The 18,909-nt window shown below is 35.5% G+C and overlaps 1 protein-coding gene across 1 annotated transcript; it reads left to right on the forward strand.

Annotated features, from left to right (window-relative positions):
• Positions 1 to 886: 886 nt before the first annotated feature.
• On the forward strand, positions 887 to 11,220 carry LOC149143159 (formate dehydrogenase-like). The gene is made up of 3 exons (XM_089446429.1): positions 887 to 996; positions 9,120 to 9,329; positions 10,920 to 11,220. Exons 2-3 carry the CDS (start codon positions 9,162 to 9,164, stop codon positions 11,115 to 11,117), a joined length of 366 nt encoding a protein of 121 aa, XP_089302555.1. The 5' UTR covers positions 887 to 996; positions 9,120 to 9,161; the 3' UTR covers positions 11,118 to 11,220.
• Positions 11,221 to 18,909: the final 7,689 nt, after the last annotated feature.

An 18,909-nucleotide genomic window follows, 5' to 3' on the forward strand; every position in this document is an offset into this window, starting at 1 on the left:
GTCACGCAGGAGGAGGTATTCCCTTTGTTTAGCGAAACTCTACAGAGATAAAGCACTAAATGCAAGATTAACCCCTTGTTTATGTGATAATTAGGGAATATATATCTATTCTCTCAAAGATTAGTCTTATATATTCAAAAAGAATTTCTCATTTATTCTAAATAACACTTAACACTGTTTATAGAATAATTTCTCACCATTACAGTCACAATAATCATTTTTCAAGGCAAAAACTACATCAAAACTTTTTGAATATGCAAGTAGATAATCTCCACAAATGAAGATGAAAACATATTTTGAGCATGTTTAAAGTGGATTAAAATATAATAATAAAAGACACAACAAAAATCTTGATACAATAATAGCTCAAATAATTACCTTTAACAAAAATCTATTAAAAATTACTATAAAATTATAAAATGAAATTAACATTAATAAATAATCAATTAATTTATATAAAATCCCAATTTAATAATGAATAATTACTTAATTCTTTAAGTTCCACTTCAAAGAAAGCATTGACACATCAGCTAGAGAAGGGTGCATTATTGTTTTGGAGTAAGAGAAGGGTGCATTATTGTTTTGAAGTTCTATGTCTGTCGCATCAATATTTTATTTGATGTGCCCAATTATTTTTCCAAAGTAAAACTATTATTCAGCTTAAATAATAGAATGTATAATATTTCAAATTCTATAAAATGTATAATATTTCAAATTCTTTGAAAATACGTTTTACTGAAACACAAATATATGGCCGTCGATGACATGATCGGATGGTAGATATTCTATCCCACCTTTAAATTCAAATCCTCTTGGTAGTTTGGCGCCATTGCGTGTATCCCTCTCAACGAGCTCAGTAGCTCGCATATGAACAATCATGGTTTGCAATCGCATAAACATTGCCCCAGAATTGATCCACGAGCCACCATATCTCTCTCTGCACGACTTCCAACAGTTCATCTGCGTTTCTTCGTGGTCAAAACGATTTCAGAAAAGGTATTTTTCTGCAAGAGAGTGCTAAAATTGCAAAGCGCCATTATTTTCTTGTCGCCATCATGAATCCTCTACGCCTTGTCCTAATGAAATTATTTAGAGTTCTTGATTGGAAAAATTTGCCATATTTCAACTTTCTGGAAATATTTCAACTTTTTGCCTTGCAGTTCATTCCCCAATGTCACTTCAGGAGCACGCAGGTAGTGATAAAACTTGGGTCTGGCATGCAACTGATTTCTCAGATGGGGAACTGAAGGAAGAACTCTTCTGCATTCATCTTGGCTCTGTAGACAGTGAGCACTGTTCTTAGACTCTTCTAATCCTTGTTATGATCTTTTCTTTCTGTCTTGTATTTTTCTTTGATAAAATCAATGTTTGAGTACCTATATTCTTGGATCATTTCATTGAAGGGTTGATTTTGCATATGTTCTTAGGATGCTTTTGTGCAGATTATAGTGGGTTGGTAAGGGATCCCCCTCCCCAAACACCCTATCAGCATAGTTAAGACTTGAGTTTAGGGTGGCTTTAATTATCTCTGGTAATAGCAAATGATACGGAGGATTGTGCATAACCCACCCCCTTTTTTATTCCAATAAGCAGAGGTGGTCACTATGGTAATCCGATTTCAATTTGTAGTTAGAAAATGGGGTTACAACTTTCCATATTTTTTGTTTTGTTTTGTCTTTTTACATCAAACAATAGTATATTTATTAGAACCATAGTCAACTAAACAAACAGGAAACAATTTATTTGACAGGTGGAAGAAGTGATAGGCTTAGAGCAATTGAATTGTAGGCCATGCTTCTTGACAAATTGATGAACAGATGTCTCCTTACTTGAGATTTAGGTTGGCACCATGGCACCATCCTGTCCATCATTATACACTAATCTTGTCATTATCTTCTTCACTGTGAATGACTGGCCTGTTCCCTGCAAATAGATCTGGGCATAGAGGAGCCAATCTAAGAATAGTAATCTCTAGCACAAGACAATATTAATGATCTAAATACCTAATCCTGAAGCTTGAGTTTGATTTTTCTCTACTGGTTCTGAATCTCTGATTGAGAATCTCCCACTCGTCATTATCAAACCTTCTCCTTCATCATTGGCATCAGCTGCACTGCTGAGGTACTTTGGTTGGTTGTCATTGGACTTGAGAACTTGAAGTTTCAAATGATTATAGTAACAGACAGCCAGAAAAGCCAGTCCACACCCACTCAAGTTTATGACTGTAACCTTTTCATTTATTACAGACAAAGATTATGTTATGAGCAGCCAGTCCTTGCCAAGACTAGCAACATTCATAGTCAAGGCTGAAGTCTTTCCTATCAGAATAAACACTGCAAGATTAAGAGCCAAGGCACAAGCAGAAATGTCATGTAATCCAAATCAAAGGAAGAGACCCTGATTATCAGAAATGGGTATTCTACTAAGGCCCAGGGGGTGCTGAGAAAAACAAGGCAACAAGGAGCAACAAAGATGTGATGGGATTCAACTTAATCCTTTTGATGTTCGTGGAATTTGTATGAGAACCAATTGGGTAGTCTCACATGCAACTGCACTTAACTGGAGAATCACCTCCCATGCATTCATCTTGGCCTCCCCATAAGCTGAAATAGTAACTCCAATGGATATGGCCAACATATTGGCCTCGGGCTCACCTTTATAAGCTTCTTTCTTCAGGGAAACCACAATCAAATACACAGCAATGGGAATTAGAGCTTTCAGCATTTGAAATAATGATACTGAGAGGAAAACATAGGCAGAATTTGAAAACCAGAGACCCAAAGAATACACTTATCAGTACTATGGGTTCAACGAGCTTGAAGACTCTTACAATAGCAACAGCCAGTGTTGAGTAGAAGCCCATGTGAATCATGATGGGACTGATCACACTAAAGTTGTCAAGCAATGGCAACTCCAATGGATATGGCTAACATATTGGCCATGGCCTCACCTTTATAAGATTCTTTCTTCAGGGGAACTGCAATTGAATGCATATCAAATGGGCACAAGAGCTTTCAACATTTGAAATATCGATACTTTGAGAGACATGCACCAAGGGCTGCATCATTTAGGATTTGTACTCAGTTTAGGTGTCATATTCAAGGGGAAGTTGTTATGCTTTCCACCACTTCATAGATTGTTAGAGTGATGAAACAAAAGAGGCTCCCTCTTGAGGCTAGATTATGTCATTCATATCAGTTGTGTTGTTGATGTCCTAGCTCAGCCAGGTCTTGCCAAAACTCTGTTGAGGTTCAAAATTTATTATAAACTGAAATGTCTTCACAAGAATTGACCTCATAAAATGCCATAATCACAAGATATGCCACACATGGCTGTGATTATGGCTCGCAAGACCCTTAGACTTTGAGCAATGAGGCTCGCAACATCACTTATGATTATGCACTCTACAATTCTATGACCAGCTGAATGTCAAGCAATTGAACCACGATTTAAATCCTATTTTGTCAGCAATAAGTACTATACTTTGTCTTTATTTAGTGTAGAGAACCAAGAACTTATTCTGCTCATCTATAGAAGGGACAATGGTTGTTTGCCTATGAGGTATAAGGAAATCCTATTAGATGTTTTGTATTTTCGTATGGAATTGAATCATACTCCTGCACACTGTAACATTCATATATATCAACCTGTAGAGGCTTTAATAACACCTGGTATTATGGTTAGTGATTTTATTGGACCTCATGTGCATATCCTACATGCACAGGATGGACTATTCATATGTTACAGGGTATTATTCTTATTATTTAGGGTGCACATCTTCAGGTGCTCAAGAACGATTACTAGAACAGTCAGTTAATTCTGCAATTTAAAGGATGAAAAAGGAGGTTATAGGAGTCTAGTTTTGGTTCTCATCCACAATGTCACACTAGTCTGCCTGGTCATGGTTCTCATGGTTTAATAGTGACTTGAGGAGTCATAATACCACAGATCACTAAACACGAATAGCTAAGGTAGCCCAAGGACAATAGCCATCTTTACACATTAATTAACAGGTCTTACATTAATTATCCTAGGGGGTTTTAATACTTCCAAATGCTTAAAAAACAGTTAGCAGAGCATTCACATTACACATTCCAGCAATCTTTTCTATAAACCAACCAAATGCAGTCAGGAGAGCCATCCTTTTAAACTATACAACCTTATTGTTAGTATGATCAACCTTATTTTAATATATAGTGTGACAAACAGTATGTGACAGGCAGGTTAATAGTGCATGTTTTAGACTTGATTTTTCTTCTAGTTGATTATGAGACTCTGTACTCAAGGTCATAAGAAAAAAAAATCCAAAACTTTTTAGCTAGTGAAGTATAAGTTCCTGAAAGTTAAATAGTAACTATCTCTATCCAATTACCCACTGTGTAGGCAGGCATATCATTGACTTTAGCAAGGCTTAGCATTTTCCTGTCTACCTTGATAAGGAAGCAAAATACAAACGAATAACTATCTTATCCCTGGTTGAACAGGACAGGTAAAAACCATTGTTTCCTTAAATTAGTTTCATCTTTTACCCCTATAATAAGTTATTGTGTCAGGTTTCTGAACTCTTCCCTGACACACATGAAAGTCACATGCAGTTTCAACAATGGTATTGATAAATTATAACAAATTCTTGTAGAAGAACATTCTTATAGTCGTTGCCTCTCAATGCCAAGCAGATGTTGCAATGAGAATTTTGTCCAACCATCCAAAATAGTAAATACATAGCTCCTCCTTCTTCCTTAGTCTTATAGCTATTGCAATATGATTAACAGAGCAAAGATTTAACCGTGTCCTTAACATTAGCACTGAGATGATATACACTAAATCCTGCCATAGTCACTCTAGCTCTCCATTTTCCTGTAACTTCATACCTCTCAATCCTTTCTTCTCCCTCACAAGCAATTATGTTCACTGTGTTGAACTCGAATGAGGCATCCTCTCAAGAGGGGTTATTGGCCCACATAACAAAGGCACACACAGCAAGAGGGTTATTGAGCCTACACAATGAGGGCATACAACACAAGAACGTTATTGAACCTATATATCGAGTTTTCCTAGGTTGGAATTAACCACAAACCTAGTTTCAAATAAATCAAATTAAATATGGCCTTACCCATAATTACAGGTATGATACCTACAAATGATTTGGGGCCACACGTATAGATACACCAATAAATTTCAACCACAAACCTGTAAATTTCATTTTCCTTCACACCTGTAAAATTGTTGAAATCCTTTCCTCCATAACAACCGAACAACTCTAGCATAACAAGTGAAACAACTCTTTAACAAAATGGAGAGGGGAGGTGCAAGTAAAACAACTCTTTCAAAAAATGGAAGCTCTCTCAAATCGGGCAATGATGACTCCAAGGACTGCCTTTTGAGTTCTTTAATTTCCTTCGAACTCTCCTCTCCTTTTAGCAGACATTTCAAGGGCAAAGATAATTGCATTTCTAGCCTTCCCATTTTTTGTTCCTTTCTTGTGGTGGTTTTCCCAACAATTTCCACCCTAAGTAGCGTTGTTGTGGACGAAGTTTACTATTTTCTTATAAATGACATTTTGCTCCTTCCTTCGAACGTTTCGAACAGCTTTAGGTACCATTGTTTCCTTTAGAAATGACGGTTCCATGTTTAATTCGTTGTTTCGTTATGATGTCCTCTCTTTAACCGTGGTGACCTACGTTGCGTTGTATTTGGTATAATGGTGTCTCCTAAAAATTGTACCTATCTCAGTTGTATCAACTCTGAAGGTCTGGGAAGTATTTGATTTGCTTGAAATTTCTGCTATATTTCAGTCTCACTCTCTCAAGCAACAATTGTCTTGAAAACAAGTTAGCAATTCTTTTGGCAGCTTTATACGGTTCAGTTTACAATCCCCTGCCACACTTCTCAGAGTACCAAGATAATTTATATGTTCTCTTTTTTGTTTTAACTGTCTTCTGTGTCTGTTGATGTATGACTAAATATAATAATATAGTTGAACTACTCATATTTTAATGTTCTCATGTAGTTTTTACTACACGATAGAGTTGAGGTCTCTCGGGTTTCCCCGTAATCTTACCCTTGGTAGTCTACCGACATCTTTGAGGTCTGTTCATAGGTTCCAACCAAATCATGTTACAAACCACATATGATCAGAGTGACATGTGGACTAGCTGAAGAGGAAACCAGAGCAGGGTACCTCCTAACTGTTATTCTACCCCGGATTCAGAGGAGCAGCCAGGATTTTATCCATAGTTTCTTTCCTTCCAACTTTAGATGGGATCTCACCTCAACCTTCTGCCTTGGTGGTCAATCAACATATTTGATGCCTGTTCGGGGTTGTGCCATATTAGGTTACAGATCATACATAATCAGACTGAGTTATGGACCAGCTCCAGACAGATCCAGAGTATGGCAGCTTCCACCCATTAGGGGTAAATCAGCTCCAGACTGATCCAGAGTATGACACCTTCCACCTATTAGACTAGGCCATACATAATCAGAGTGAGTTATGAACCAGCTCCAGACAGATACTTTGCAGATCCAAAGTATGGCACCTTCCACCCACAGATCCAGAGTATACCAGCTCCAGACAGATCCAGAGTATGGCACCTTCCACCCATTAGGGGTAAACCAGCTCCAGACTGATCCAGAGTATGGCACCTTCCACCCATTAGGGGTAAACCAGCTCCAGACTGATCCAGAGTATGGCACCTTCCACCCATTAGGGGTAAACCAGCTCCAGACTGATCCAGAGTATGGCACCTTCCACCCATTAGGGGTAAACCAGCTCCAGACTGATCCAGAGTATGGCACCTTCCACCTATTAGACTAGCCCTACATTCAGCAGAGCAGAGATAATATTTTCAAGAGTTTCCTTGCTTGGACATTAGATGATAGGAGAGCCGAGCATCATCATTCCTATGCCTCCCGTAGGATCACACAACTGGATCCTTTCTTAAGCTTTTGGCAATTCCAACAGTGATCCAATAGCCTCGTTCCCACCACCATTGACATCATCCCATCCCTCTCTCCAGACTTTTAGTGCAGACACTCTGTTGTATCCCTACATTTATGCTACTATTAGATAGTTTGATGGTTTTTTTTTCCCGTTTTGATGCCTTGAGACGTGAAGATTCAAGAAATTTGATCGTTTTGATGCCTTGAGACATGAAGGAATTTGATCTTTTTGAAGGCTGAAGCTCCGCATTTTTTAATAATTCTTTTGTGTCAATGGGCTGTGTATCACTGTTTGGAAGAGATGTGCACAGTAGCTCTTAGAATAATCATTGAATCACCCACCACTGTTGCCTAGCAGGCCCCTTGAGCTTCAGGAAGCTGGAGGCCTTTGAAGAGGGCTTGAGCCTTCACTTGTTTGTTCACGAAAATACCAACCTGCCGTAATATCGACTCTCTTGATTTCATCTGAAGTCAATGAAGGCTCGCTACCCCTGCCATTCCAGGTTTCTTTTAAAGGTGCCATCAAGGAAAAGGGTTGTTATACCTTGATCCAACATCTAGGGTTTCACGTCTTAGAGAGACACATCTTGAGAAATAGGTGGATGGTCCATACTGTCTTCCCAAGCTTAATGCACTTGCCATTGCGTGGGATACATGATAGGTGTTTCCAAAGGAAACGGGCCAAGGACTCGCAGAATGGCGAGACAGGGGATCCTTTTATCACCGACTTTGTTTGAAATAGTTATGGCGAAGTCCATCTTTCCACCAGGCCACTTTGTCGGACAAATATTTCAACAACAGTTTGGCTTCCATGGCTTGGTTAGATATCATTGGATCTCTTATTGCCAAGCCCCACTACTCTCAAATGGGGCTCGAACCATAATCCAATTGATTAAATTGAATATTTTGTTGTCCGCTGTCTCCTTTCTACAGGAACCACCTTATCTCTCTCCCAAGGATATAGGTAACCTAGCGGTGCCAAGAGGGCTGAAATCAGGAAAAGTGACAATACATCTTACCTGGATTATCATATTGATATTTACTGTGACTAGATTGATTCATTATCCTTTTGGCTGTACTTACCCATGGGTTTTATTTTGCTCTTATTACATTCCTGAAAGATTTGTGGAAGATCTCAAAGCACTCTTCTTTGTTTAATCCGTCTGTAATGATTGTTTTCCAAAATATGCTTGATCTCGCAATTGACTTTTGCCCCCACATTTAGCAGAGTGGAGATGATATTATCAAAAGTTCATTAGATAAGAAAGCAGAGCATACTCATTCGGGTGCCTCACATAGTATATCATACAATTGGATCCTTTCATGAGCTTGACAATTCCAACAATGAGCCAATAGCTTGCCCCCCCCCGCCCCTCCTCATCAGGGTTAGAGGACATTGACATCATCCCATCACTCTCTTTTGCTTAGCACCAAGCTTTCCAGATTACCAGTATAGACTCTCCAATTGTATCTCTATGTTTATGCTACTTTTAGATTTCCAGTGCATTATATATATATATATATAATCAGTTAAACTGTGTTTAGGTTGAGATCAGCTCCAATGGTTGATGGAAGAATGATTTGTCTAATTGTAGGATGTTGTCAATAGGTTTGTGCAAGGCTCTATCTCACTAAGTGCCTTACGGAATAATTTTTACCCTTCACAAGTGGCTCCCACTCTCAACCCCTCTCCATTAAATCGACCCCTCTCCATTAAATTTGAACATGACATTTCATGAGTTAAATCCAACACAAAGTACTTGATCCACACTAGATAGGTTTATTCTATTGTTAAATTTGAAAATGACATTTTATGGGCTAAATCCGACACAAACTGCTTGATCCACACTTGATAGGTTTATTCTATTGATATATATATATATATATATATATATATTTGTTTTGGTTACACTTAAACTACACAATTGTCATTGTTATATTTTTTTAACTTTATTTTTTCTCACTTTAGGAGTTACTTTTAAAACAATGCATTTTATTTATTCTATTGTTGTATATATATTTTTGTTTTGGTTACATTTTAAGTACACAATTGTCATTGTTATATTTTTTAACTTTATTTTTCTCACTTTAGGAGTTACTTTTAAAAAAATGCATTTTATTTATATTGGATATATTTTTTAATTCCATTGATTTGTTTGTATCATCATTGGTTGAAGATCAGCGAAAGTAATGTGGTGTCCGTGGTAGAAGATGAGCTAATGCGCATTCTCATATTGATGCGAAACTTTGTGCCTGGATATAAGCAAATTGTTGAGGGTGATTGGAAAGTGGCAACAATTTCTTACAGGTCATATGATCTAGAAGGGAAAACTATTGGTTCTATTGGTGCAGGGCATATTGGCAAAGAACTACTTAAGCGTTTGAAGGTATTCATTCTTAGGATCTAGTACTACTTCATGATGTTGCAAACTTCTTTTCAAAAATCAGTGCTCCATAATTCTTACGCATGCATGCTGTTTGTTTCAAAATTTCAATCTAATAATAATAAACATTACATGATGTTGAATTGAATTGCGTTCCTTTGTACAGCCCTTCAATTGTAAGCTTCTTTACCACGACCGTCTTTCTATTGGACCCGAATTGGAAAAGGAAACTGGAGCAAAATTGGAGACAAATCTTGACGAAATGCTACCTAAATGTGATGTACTTGTCATTAATATGCCTCTTTCTGACAAAACTAGGTGCGCCTTATCACAATTTCATAAATAATCTCTCCCATTATTCACTCAAACATCAATAGCACCTATATATTGTGTACAACTTGTGAACAAAAACCTAATTATTGTTTCTCCTGCCCTTTCCTTTTGGTTACAGTAGGGGAATGTTTAACAAGGAAGGTGTTCTCTACCAAGCCTAGCTTTTCTCTCAGAATCTTAACATCCCCTTTGCAAAGGGTTTCATTAGAATGACAACAACCCGCATTTAAAGCATTTCTCCACCCATCCTAATTAGAAATACAATTTTGGGTTCTCTACTAAATTTCTCCACACCCATTTAATCTAACAATGGACATAGAGCATGTATATTTATACTTGTGTGTTGGAAATACCATTTTATACTTTAATGTTTATTATTTTTGTTTTATTATTATTACTTGAATTTCTTCTTAACAAGTGGTTGTGTTTCTTTTGGTTTTAGTGAAAGTATGGGCTCCAATGTTGTCTCTCTTGTTATGGAGTATAATTCATCTTTGAGAATTTTTCAATTATTAAAGTAGGTTAGTCAATTGCTTAAAATATTAAATTTATTTCAAAAAGTTTTTGTTACTTTATAGGTTAGACACTGGCTTGAAATATTAAACTTATTTCAAAATGTTTTTGTTACTTTATAGATAAGGCGTAGATTTCTTGGCTCTATGATGAAAATAATGAAGGGAAAATACATGTTAATATGTTACTTGTGCTCTTTGACTGAAAATACACGGTGAGAGAAAAATGTATATTATGCTAATTGAGGAATGTTTTTCACTTGTCGAACTTATAGTATTGAATTTAACACACTAACACTTTACAACAATGAACTAACAATATTCATGATGAAAATAGCAATATGGAAGATTTATCTGCATAATGAAAAAGGAAATATGGAAGATTCCGATCACGTTCCAAGGCATTTCTTAAAATGTGGATGTGACAAAAGGTTGTTGTGGAAGTTGTTGTTTGTATATGGAAAATTTCTTGATCATTGTGTATAATCCTAATGTTGATAGAGATGTCTACTAAATGCTTCCAGTTAATGGGGCATTGATTTGAGCATTCAATATATTTTTATTCTTTATCAAAGTATTCTTTTGTTGTATTTGTATTTTTCAATTTATGCCTTACGGCGTTTCCTTTGCAACATCTGGTGCATATGCTAGTATATCTTACCTCATTTTATGGTTAAAATTGTATAACAAAAACATGCGTTGTGTTATGTAATTAATACTAACATGTAATATTGATTTTTTTTGTCAGAATGCTATAGGTAATGATTGCCAAGACGATGATCCAAATTATGTTCAACATATATCAGGAGATGATGAGGATGAGGATGAGGATGATGGTGGTGAAGGAGGAGATGATGATGATAGTTGCGGTGTTGGTGATGATGTGGATCAGAGTAATGAGGATGGTCAAGATGATTATGAGGATGATCTTGGTGGTGGTAGCTAGGCATGCACATGCATTGTCTTTTATGAAGAAATTATTGTGTAGAATGACATTGTTATGTTTAGATGGGTGTTGTGAATTTACCCTATATCAATGAGACATTTTGATTTTGTAATCATACGATGAGTTTGATTTATGTATGCTGTTAATTTATCGTAGAATAACAATATTCATGAAATATTTTGATTTGTTAATCATATTTGAATTTTACTTGTTTTGATTAAAAATAATACTGATTTTATTAGTATTATGTTGCTATTTTATACATGTTTTGAAAATTGTTAATGACACATTGTTATTTTTTTGGATGGATGTTGTCAATTTCTCTTAAATTTCTTTACAAATGATTTTGAATTGTGATATCTGCTTTAATGATATTTAGAAACTATCATATATTTCACTATGAATCTATAAAGGGGGTCATATATGTAAAGAAAAATATACTCTATATAAGAAGTCAAATGCGGATGTAACCATGGATGCAAAATTGAAAGTAAAATTGGATGTTAAACTAGGAATTAATACAAAATGCAAACAATTGACATACAAAGTGTTTTAAATTAGAAGTGAAAAATTGTGCAATAGTTGACACAAAGAAGGGAACAAAACATGGCATACAAAAGGATATCAAATTGGGCAAAAACAAGGACACATAAATGGGCACCAAATTAGATGCAAAAAAAGACAACAACTAGATGTAAAATAAGATGCAAAGTTGAGCGTTAAAAAGAAGCAAAAAACGTTACAAATTAATATGCCAAATGATGATGCAAATAATGGTGTAAATTTGGGATGCAAACTTGGGTGCAAAAAAGGAAAAAAAAAAAGATGTAAGAAAAGACATAAAACAAGATGCAAAATGGGGCTGAAAAAAGGTGAAACCAAGGATGCCATATTGGATGTAAAAAATGATTCCTAATCACATGCAAATTTAGGCTCAAACTCAGACACAAAATTATATGCAAATGTGGACACAAAATGAGGCAAAAAAAGATGCAAATTTGGATGGTGAAAACGATGTAAAACTAGACACCAAAAAAATGCAAAATTGGATGAAAAAGTCGGTGTAAATAATGGTGCAACATTGGACACAAGTAGACACAAAAAATGGTGCAAAATGGGGCAAAAAATAGCTTAAAATTGGATGCAAAACTTGGTGCAAAAACAAATACAAAAGTAGACGTAAAAAATGGCTCTAAATTGAATGTACCATTAGACACAAAATAAGATGCAAAGGTGGACACAACACATGAATCAACATAAGATGAAAATATAAATGCAAATTTGGATGCTCAAAATGATGTAACATTAGATGCAAGAGATGGTGTTAAAAATGATGCAAAATTGGATGAAACAAATGACGCAAAATATGGTGCAAAATGAGATGGGAAAAATGGAGACAAATCAAACATAAATGTGGATGTAAAAAATGGTCCAAAAAAAGATGCAAAAATGGGCACCAAAATGGATGCAAAATTTGGTGCTAAATCAAATTCAACACATGGTGCAAAGATAGGCACCAAAGCTGGTGCAAAAATAGAAGCAAAAACTAGTGTAAGACTAGATACAAAACCTGGCGTAAGACTAGATGCAAAAACTGACACAAAATGGATGCATAAAAAGACGTTAAATTGGATTCAAAATACAGTGTAAACTTGATGCAAATGATGGTGCAAAAATGGAAGCAAAGAATGACACAAAATAGGAAGCAAAAGAGAATGAAAAATAGATGCAAAAAATGACACAAAACTAGAAGCAAAACCTGTCATAAAATAAGATGCAAATCTTGGTTCAAAATTTGACGCGAAAAAATGATGCATAGTTTGGTGTAAAAAATGATGCAAAATCTAGCGTGAAAAAGGATGCAAAATCAGGTGCAAAAAAGGACGCTTTAAAAATTGTACAATAGAGCCAGATTTAGCACCAGGTTGCTCATCACAATTACAAAAAAAATGCACTAAAATCTGGCGCTAAATCTGGCGCAAATCGCTGGTTTTGTTGTAGTGTATTATGATCAACCATCTTCTTCAAAAACTTTTCTTGAGCATGCTAGAGAACATAATCACCATGTGGGCTGAAAAAGAGGGAAAAGGACTAAAGGGACAAGCTGGCTTTAGGCCTAAGCATTCTACCATTGATCATTGCATCACTCTATGGCATCTCATGAAAAAAGTTTGGGATAGCCAAGGTGGGGAAGCATTTTGTTTCTTTGTTGACTTCAAAAAAGACTTCGATATTGTCCCTAGAGATATTATGGCATAGAATGGAAGAGCACTAGCTCTGAAAGGAATATAGAGTGGATGCTCATAACCTATATGAGTGCATTAGAGTCAAAATAAGAACAAATGAGGGTATGTTTGAATTCTTTGGCAGTGACATAGGAGTCAAACAAGGATGTCCTCTTTCCTCCACTTTGTTTGGTTTATATATTGATAAGCTTGAAGAGTGGATAAGAAATATTGAAGGAGAAGGCATCCAATTAGCAAGATATGTGGTAAAACTGCTTTTATATGTTGATGACCTTATCCTTATTGCTAAATCCACAAGAGGTTTGAGAATGCAAGTAAATGTCAGCAAAACTAATGTCATGATTTTCTCTCTCAAAAGAAAGAAACAACAATATACTTTTCTCTTTGAGGGAAACCCCTTGGAGGTTGTAGATGAGTACAAATATCTGGGAATTGAGTTCCACTACAAGTTGAGGTGGGAGGCATGTAGATCAAAGAGAATCCAAGAAGAGTGGAAAGCTTCCTACCTTTTCCAGAATAGGTGTAGCCAAGCAGAATTATGGGATTGGAAGACTAAGAAAACCCTCTTTAGCTTATTAGTGGTGCGAGTTATCCGCTATGGTTGTGAGATATGGGGCAGTAACATGTGAAGCCTCAAATGCCGGAAAATAGAAAGAATCCAAAAGCACCTAATCACAAGTACCCTCAAAGTCAAATCAACGGTTTCATATGATATACCTTTATCTGAGGCTCGTATGTTTCCAATTCAAGCTTAGTGATCATTCATCTGCTATGTTACCTAAAGAAGGTTGAAAATATGGATATGCATCGATGGCCCAAGTTGGTTGTCAAAGAAGAGCTAAGTTGTCTTAAAAAAATGTGGATGAAGCAAAATAAAAAGTGGTTAGGCAAGTGGGACATAAATCTGCATCATTGTCCTCACACCAAGGAGGAGATAAAAAGGTGGGTGTTAGAAAAATTCATGATTTCCATGTGGACAAAACAAGTAGGAAAAAAAAATCTTATGTCAAAAAATTCAACCCTGCGTGGAAGCATGATGATAAAGAGTACTTGAGTTCAACAATCAAGGGAAAAGCTAAAATATTAATTGTACAGTTCAGGACTAGTTCCCATCATCTAAGGTGTGAAACCAAGAGATGGGTGACCCCTAAAGAAGAGTGGGAACAAAAGACTTTCATTTTTTGCAACACTGGGGCAATAGAAAAAGTATGGCATTATATCAAAATATGTGGAGCATATGAACAGTCTAAAGGTGAACAATCTTATTGAACTTTTTGAAGAGGAAAGACTTCACAAAATAGTGAATTTCTTTCTCTAAATTCACAACATCGGAATTGACAAGGAAAAGAATCTGAATATGCTTTAAGTTGTAAGTTGTTTTGTGGTCCCTTAGACCATGGGGTCTGGTGGACATCATTAAAAATCATTCATTTCATAGCAGGCACTACAGAAATGACGAGCCCTTTCACAACACTCAAACAATTTGTCAGGGCTGTACTTACACCCACCTAAATTATTGGTGGAATGTTCACTATTAAATGCAGCATAGAATAACTCTGCAAAATCACCCTATCTTAGTATCTCCGTTTTCAAAACAGGATTTATGGGATCTAATAACCCCTTCCAAGATTTTTCTACTTCAATATCTTCCCACATACAGGCAAGTGGTATATTTTCGTACCTGGCAGGCTTCGTCTAATCTTCCTGCAAAAGAGGGCAGCTCGAAGTTTTTGAGAACGAAGGGAGCTGCCTCATCCTTATTGAACAAAGGTGATGCAGAATTCGAAACTGAAAAGAGACCGGGCTAGTTAACGACTTCAATAACAGCTTAAGCTTTGCGAGATGTTCAATTATCTGTAACAGAAATACCGATATGTATATTGTCATACGCCAAATACCATTATCTAAGACAGATCAAAGTGGAAAACCTTGTGTATCGATATGACATAGGAAATTCATTTGCAACACGAAGCAGGATATACTACATGAATTTGAGTATGAGTAAAATTTGAAATGGTCGCACCAGGATGAAAATTCTCACCCAACTGGTCATTGACTGAAGATATTTTGCTTGGACTCGATGAATTTTCCACCACAAATTGTTCCAAGGTGAATACGTCGCATTCAAAATTTCTTCCCAGCTGTGCGACGTTCCTTGCAAAACCATCGGCATCACCCTCCCACGTAATTGACAAATACGACCGGAAAACCGTCCAAAATGTATAACAGCCTACGCCACTAGCTTCAGATTACGGGAGACAAGGATGTATTTTACCATGTGGCGTACCGGCTGTGGTGCACCTCGCGTTAATTCATTAATCAGTCAAACGAGTAATTTTATGTCATAATCACCACGGCTGTGGTGCACCTCGCCTTAATTCATGAACCTTCGTAACAGTTTTTTCGCCTTGTATCCATCGCCGCCACTCACTGTTGAAGATTACCGGAGATTCTTGCTGTGACTAATTAGTGACTCCGACTTGTACGGTGAGGAAATACCTCTTCCTCACAGCGCAACATTGATCTTTATCGACTATTTTATTATATGGTACCTATTTTTTGTTGAAATCAATATCTTTTCATCAATGACGAACATTAAAAATGTAATAATAAATTAACTATTTCCTTGGTTCCATAATAAATATCCCTTTACCCATAATATTTACAACACTTCCATAATTTTCTATTGCATTTCTATATAAGACCCAACAACCATATATATTATAGAATTATAAAATATTAATTTTTATTTTATTATTTTTTAAATATATTAATTATTAAAATAATTTGTTATAACTTTTCAAAACTAAATAATATAAAATAATAATTTTAGATATTAATATAAAAAAATTTAACAATAATGAAATCATTACCATTACTATTTATTTTTGTAATATTATAATTTTTTTTACATCATTACATTTACTATTGATTTATTGTAATATTAATATTTTTTATTATTATTAATAAGTATCAATAATATGGATGAAAAAAAAATATAAAAGATACAAAGAAAAATCATATATTTAAGTGTATTTAATGTTAACTAGCCTAGATTCATTTTAAATGAGGAGAGGTCAAATCTCTTGTGGTGCCTCTTTTCTGATTGTAAAACATGAGGAAGCATGTAGAGAGATTTGATCCCTCGTGACACTTGATAGATTTGGGGTGTGATACCCTGCTATTTCTGTGTAAACACAGCTTGAGTGTGTCTAACGGTTAAGAGCATGTGTTTCTTCCTAAGAGGTCACAGCTCAAAACCAAAGCGGGGTAGAGTATGTACGCCTTCATAGACTTACCACTCAAATTGTTGCACGGAGGTGGGACCCTTGTTCGACAAACAACTAGGTCACATACACCAATTTGGTGTTTCGCTTGGTCATGACCTTAAAATTAGATAATAATAACAATAAAATTGAACTATTTTAGTTATGATGCCTAGGAAGCCATAGTGAGCTCAATTTGAAATAAAGCATGATGATGTAATAAATAAATTTTATTAATGGAAAGGAAAATGGCAAAGTATTTGGGAAGGAAACACAAGAGTTAAAGGGATTATTTCCAAGATCCGAATACTAAGGTTAACGGATAAAATCAAGATAGCTTCCCTTAAATCACTCCTAAAATTTCCTACAAGTTTATTAGCAAGATTTAATGTGATGGGAGAAAACATCTATTAAATCACTCGGTTGGAGAAAAAACAACGAGAAAAGGGTGGAATAAAGCGTCACGGAAAAACTCCGTTGGAGAGAAACAATGAGAAAAGGGTGGAATAAAGCATCACGGAAGAAAAAGGCGACCTTTAAAAGAAAACAAAGACAAAATACAACCTAGGTTAGAGGGTTGGGAGACCTTGAAAAGGAGGACATCACTAAGGAAAGATCTGCTATGGAGGTAAAGGCTTAAAAAACCCTTTTCTGGACTAACAAGAGGTTGTTGATTCCTTGGCACAGATTTCTGCTCGGGGGCAGGCTGATGGAGGATTAGTTCATGGTTGGGAGCAAAGGTGTTTTCACCCAAGTATAGTTCCAATTTATAAATCTGGTTAGAAATTTCTGTAGAATCTGTAGAATTATTATTACTGCTATTATAGTGAAAATTATTACTTATTTATAAATCTGGTTAGGAATTTCTGTAGAATTACTATTACTGTTGGTATAATGAAAATTATTACGCATACTGATTATTTTGAAGCCTGCAATATTTATTGTTTTGTGAAGATGATAATATGCGTTTTAAACATCATTGAACGAATTAATATGCATAGTTTGTGCTTTAAAAATCATGTAAATAAATAACTATGGATAGATGGGAAATATTTAGTAATACTAGAAGATGTTATAAGAAGATAATTATTTTAATTGTTACACGCAAACAAAAGAAAGGAAATTTATATACTCTCAGGTTGTTATTCGTATGGTTGATCTTAGTTGGGAGTTGGTTAAGGGATGTAGAGAACGTCTAATCTGAAGAGAAATGAAGTGTTATTTTAAATTCCCTCGTAATGTGGACAATAATATATTACATAAAAGGGGAATGCTAGAAGGAATATTAGCAAAACGAAATAAACCTGAATCCTAGTCGGAAAATCAATTAAAGAAATTAATTTTCATAGTATATGGTGGTAAGGGGATTTTCTGTGGTAGATACTAGGGTGTCACGCTATTGTTAATTTAACATAAATCCAATTATAAATTACAACCGAGAGGATTTGTTAGAGAAAAACAAGAAATCACATTGAATGTCGCGATGATGACTTCCAGGCGCACTGGAATCTCAGAGCAACCGAAGATGCTCAATATCAACTAACTAGGACTGATGAGATTAAATTTCATTAAACAAATATCAAATCAATTAATATTATAATGAGAGAAAAAAAATATTAGTACTCTTTCAAAAAAATATGACTTTTGTCAGAGATAGTAGTGGACTAGATACTGAGCTCTGATTACTAAATTATAGTCAAATGGTCTGGAATAGGAACAAGTTTTCTTTCAGTTGTGTACATAACACACAAAATTAAATTAGACAACTATACAAAGTAGTGCAGGAGTAAGGCCGCATGTTTTGCTCTAGATTTAGAATGAACTGATTAAAGGATTGAGTCAAGTTCTGAGGGTTATTGGAGTAGTGACAACACCCACCATATATAAGGAGGTGAAGGGATTTAGTATAAAATTGAAATTTGATAGTCTCAAACAAAATGTTGGAATGGACATCATAAGAAAACAATAAAACAAAGGAAAAAGACACACCAACCACCTAGAGAAGTCTTATATAGCAGTATAGTCCCATAGTACTCTCACAAATCATTGATTTTCCTAAGAATTCCACTATTAGAGAAACGAGACTAAACATTTTGACCACCACTAAAGTTGTGCACAATTCTAACATTCATACGAGCCTATAGGACAATAATATTTAGAATTAGAGACACAACAAATAATATCTGAACTTCAATACAGGAAAGTTACAGAGTTTCCACACTAACACATTACCATAAACATTATTCCACCTAATGTAAAATGAAACAACAAATATAATTG

The sequence above is a fragment of the Pinus tabuliformis genome, chromosome X (assembly GCF_031772625.1).
Source record: "Pinus tabuliformis cultivar Carrire ecotype Pingquan chromosome X, CPIR1, whole genome shotgun sequence".
NCBI lineage: Eukaryota > Viridiplantae > Streptophyta > Pinopsida > Pinales > Pinaceae > Pinus > Pinus tabuliformis.

Coding starts and splice junctions, on each gene's coding strand:
- LOC149143159 (XM_089446429.1), top strand. CDS start 9,162: ATGCGCATTCTCATATTGATGCGAAACTTTGTGCCTGGATATAAGCAA. Junction 9,330..10,919: donor AACTACTTAAGCGTTTGAAG/GTATTCATTCTT, acceptor TTTTTTTGTCAG/AATGCTATAGGTAATGATTG.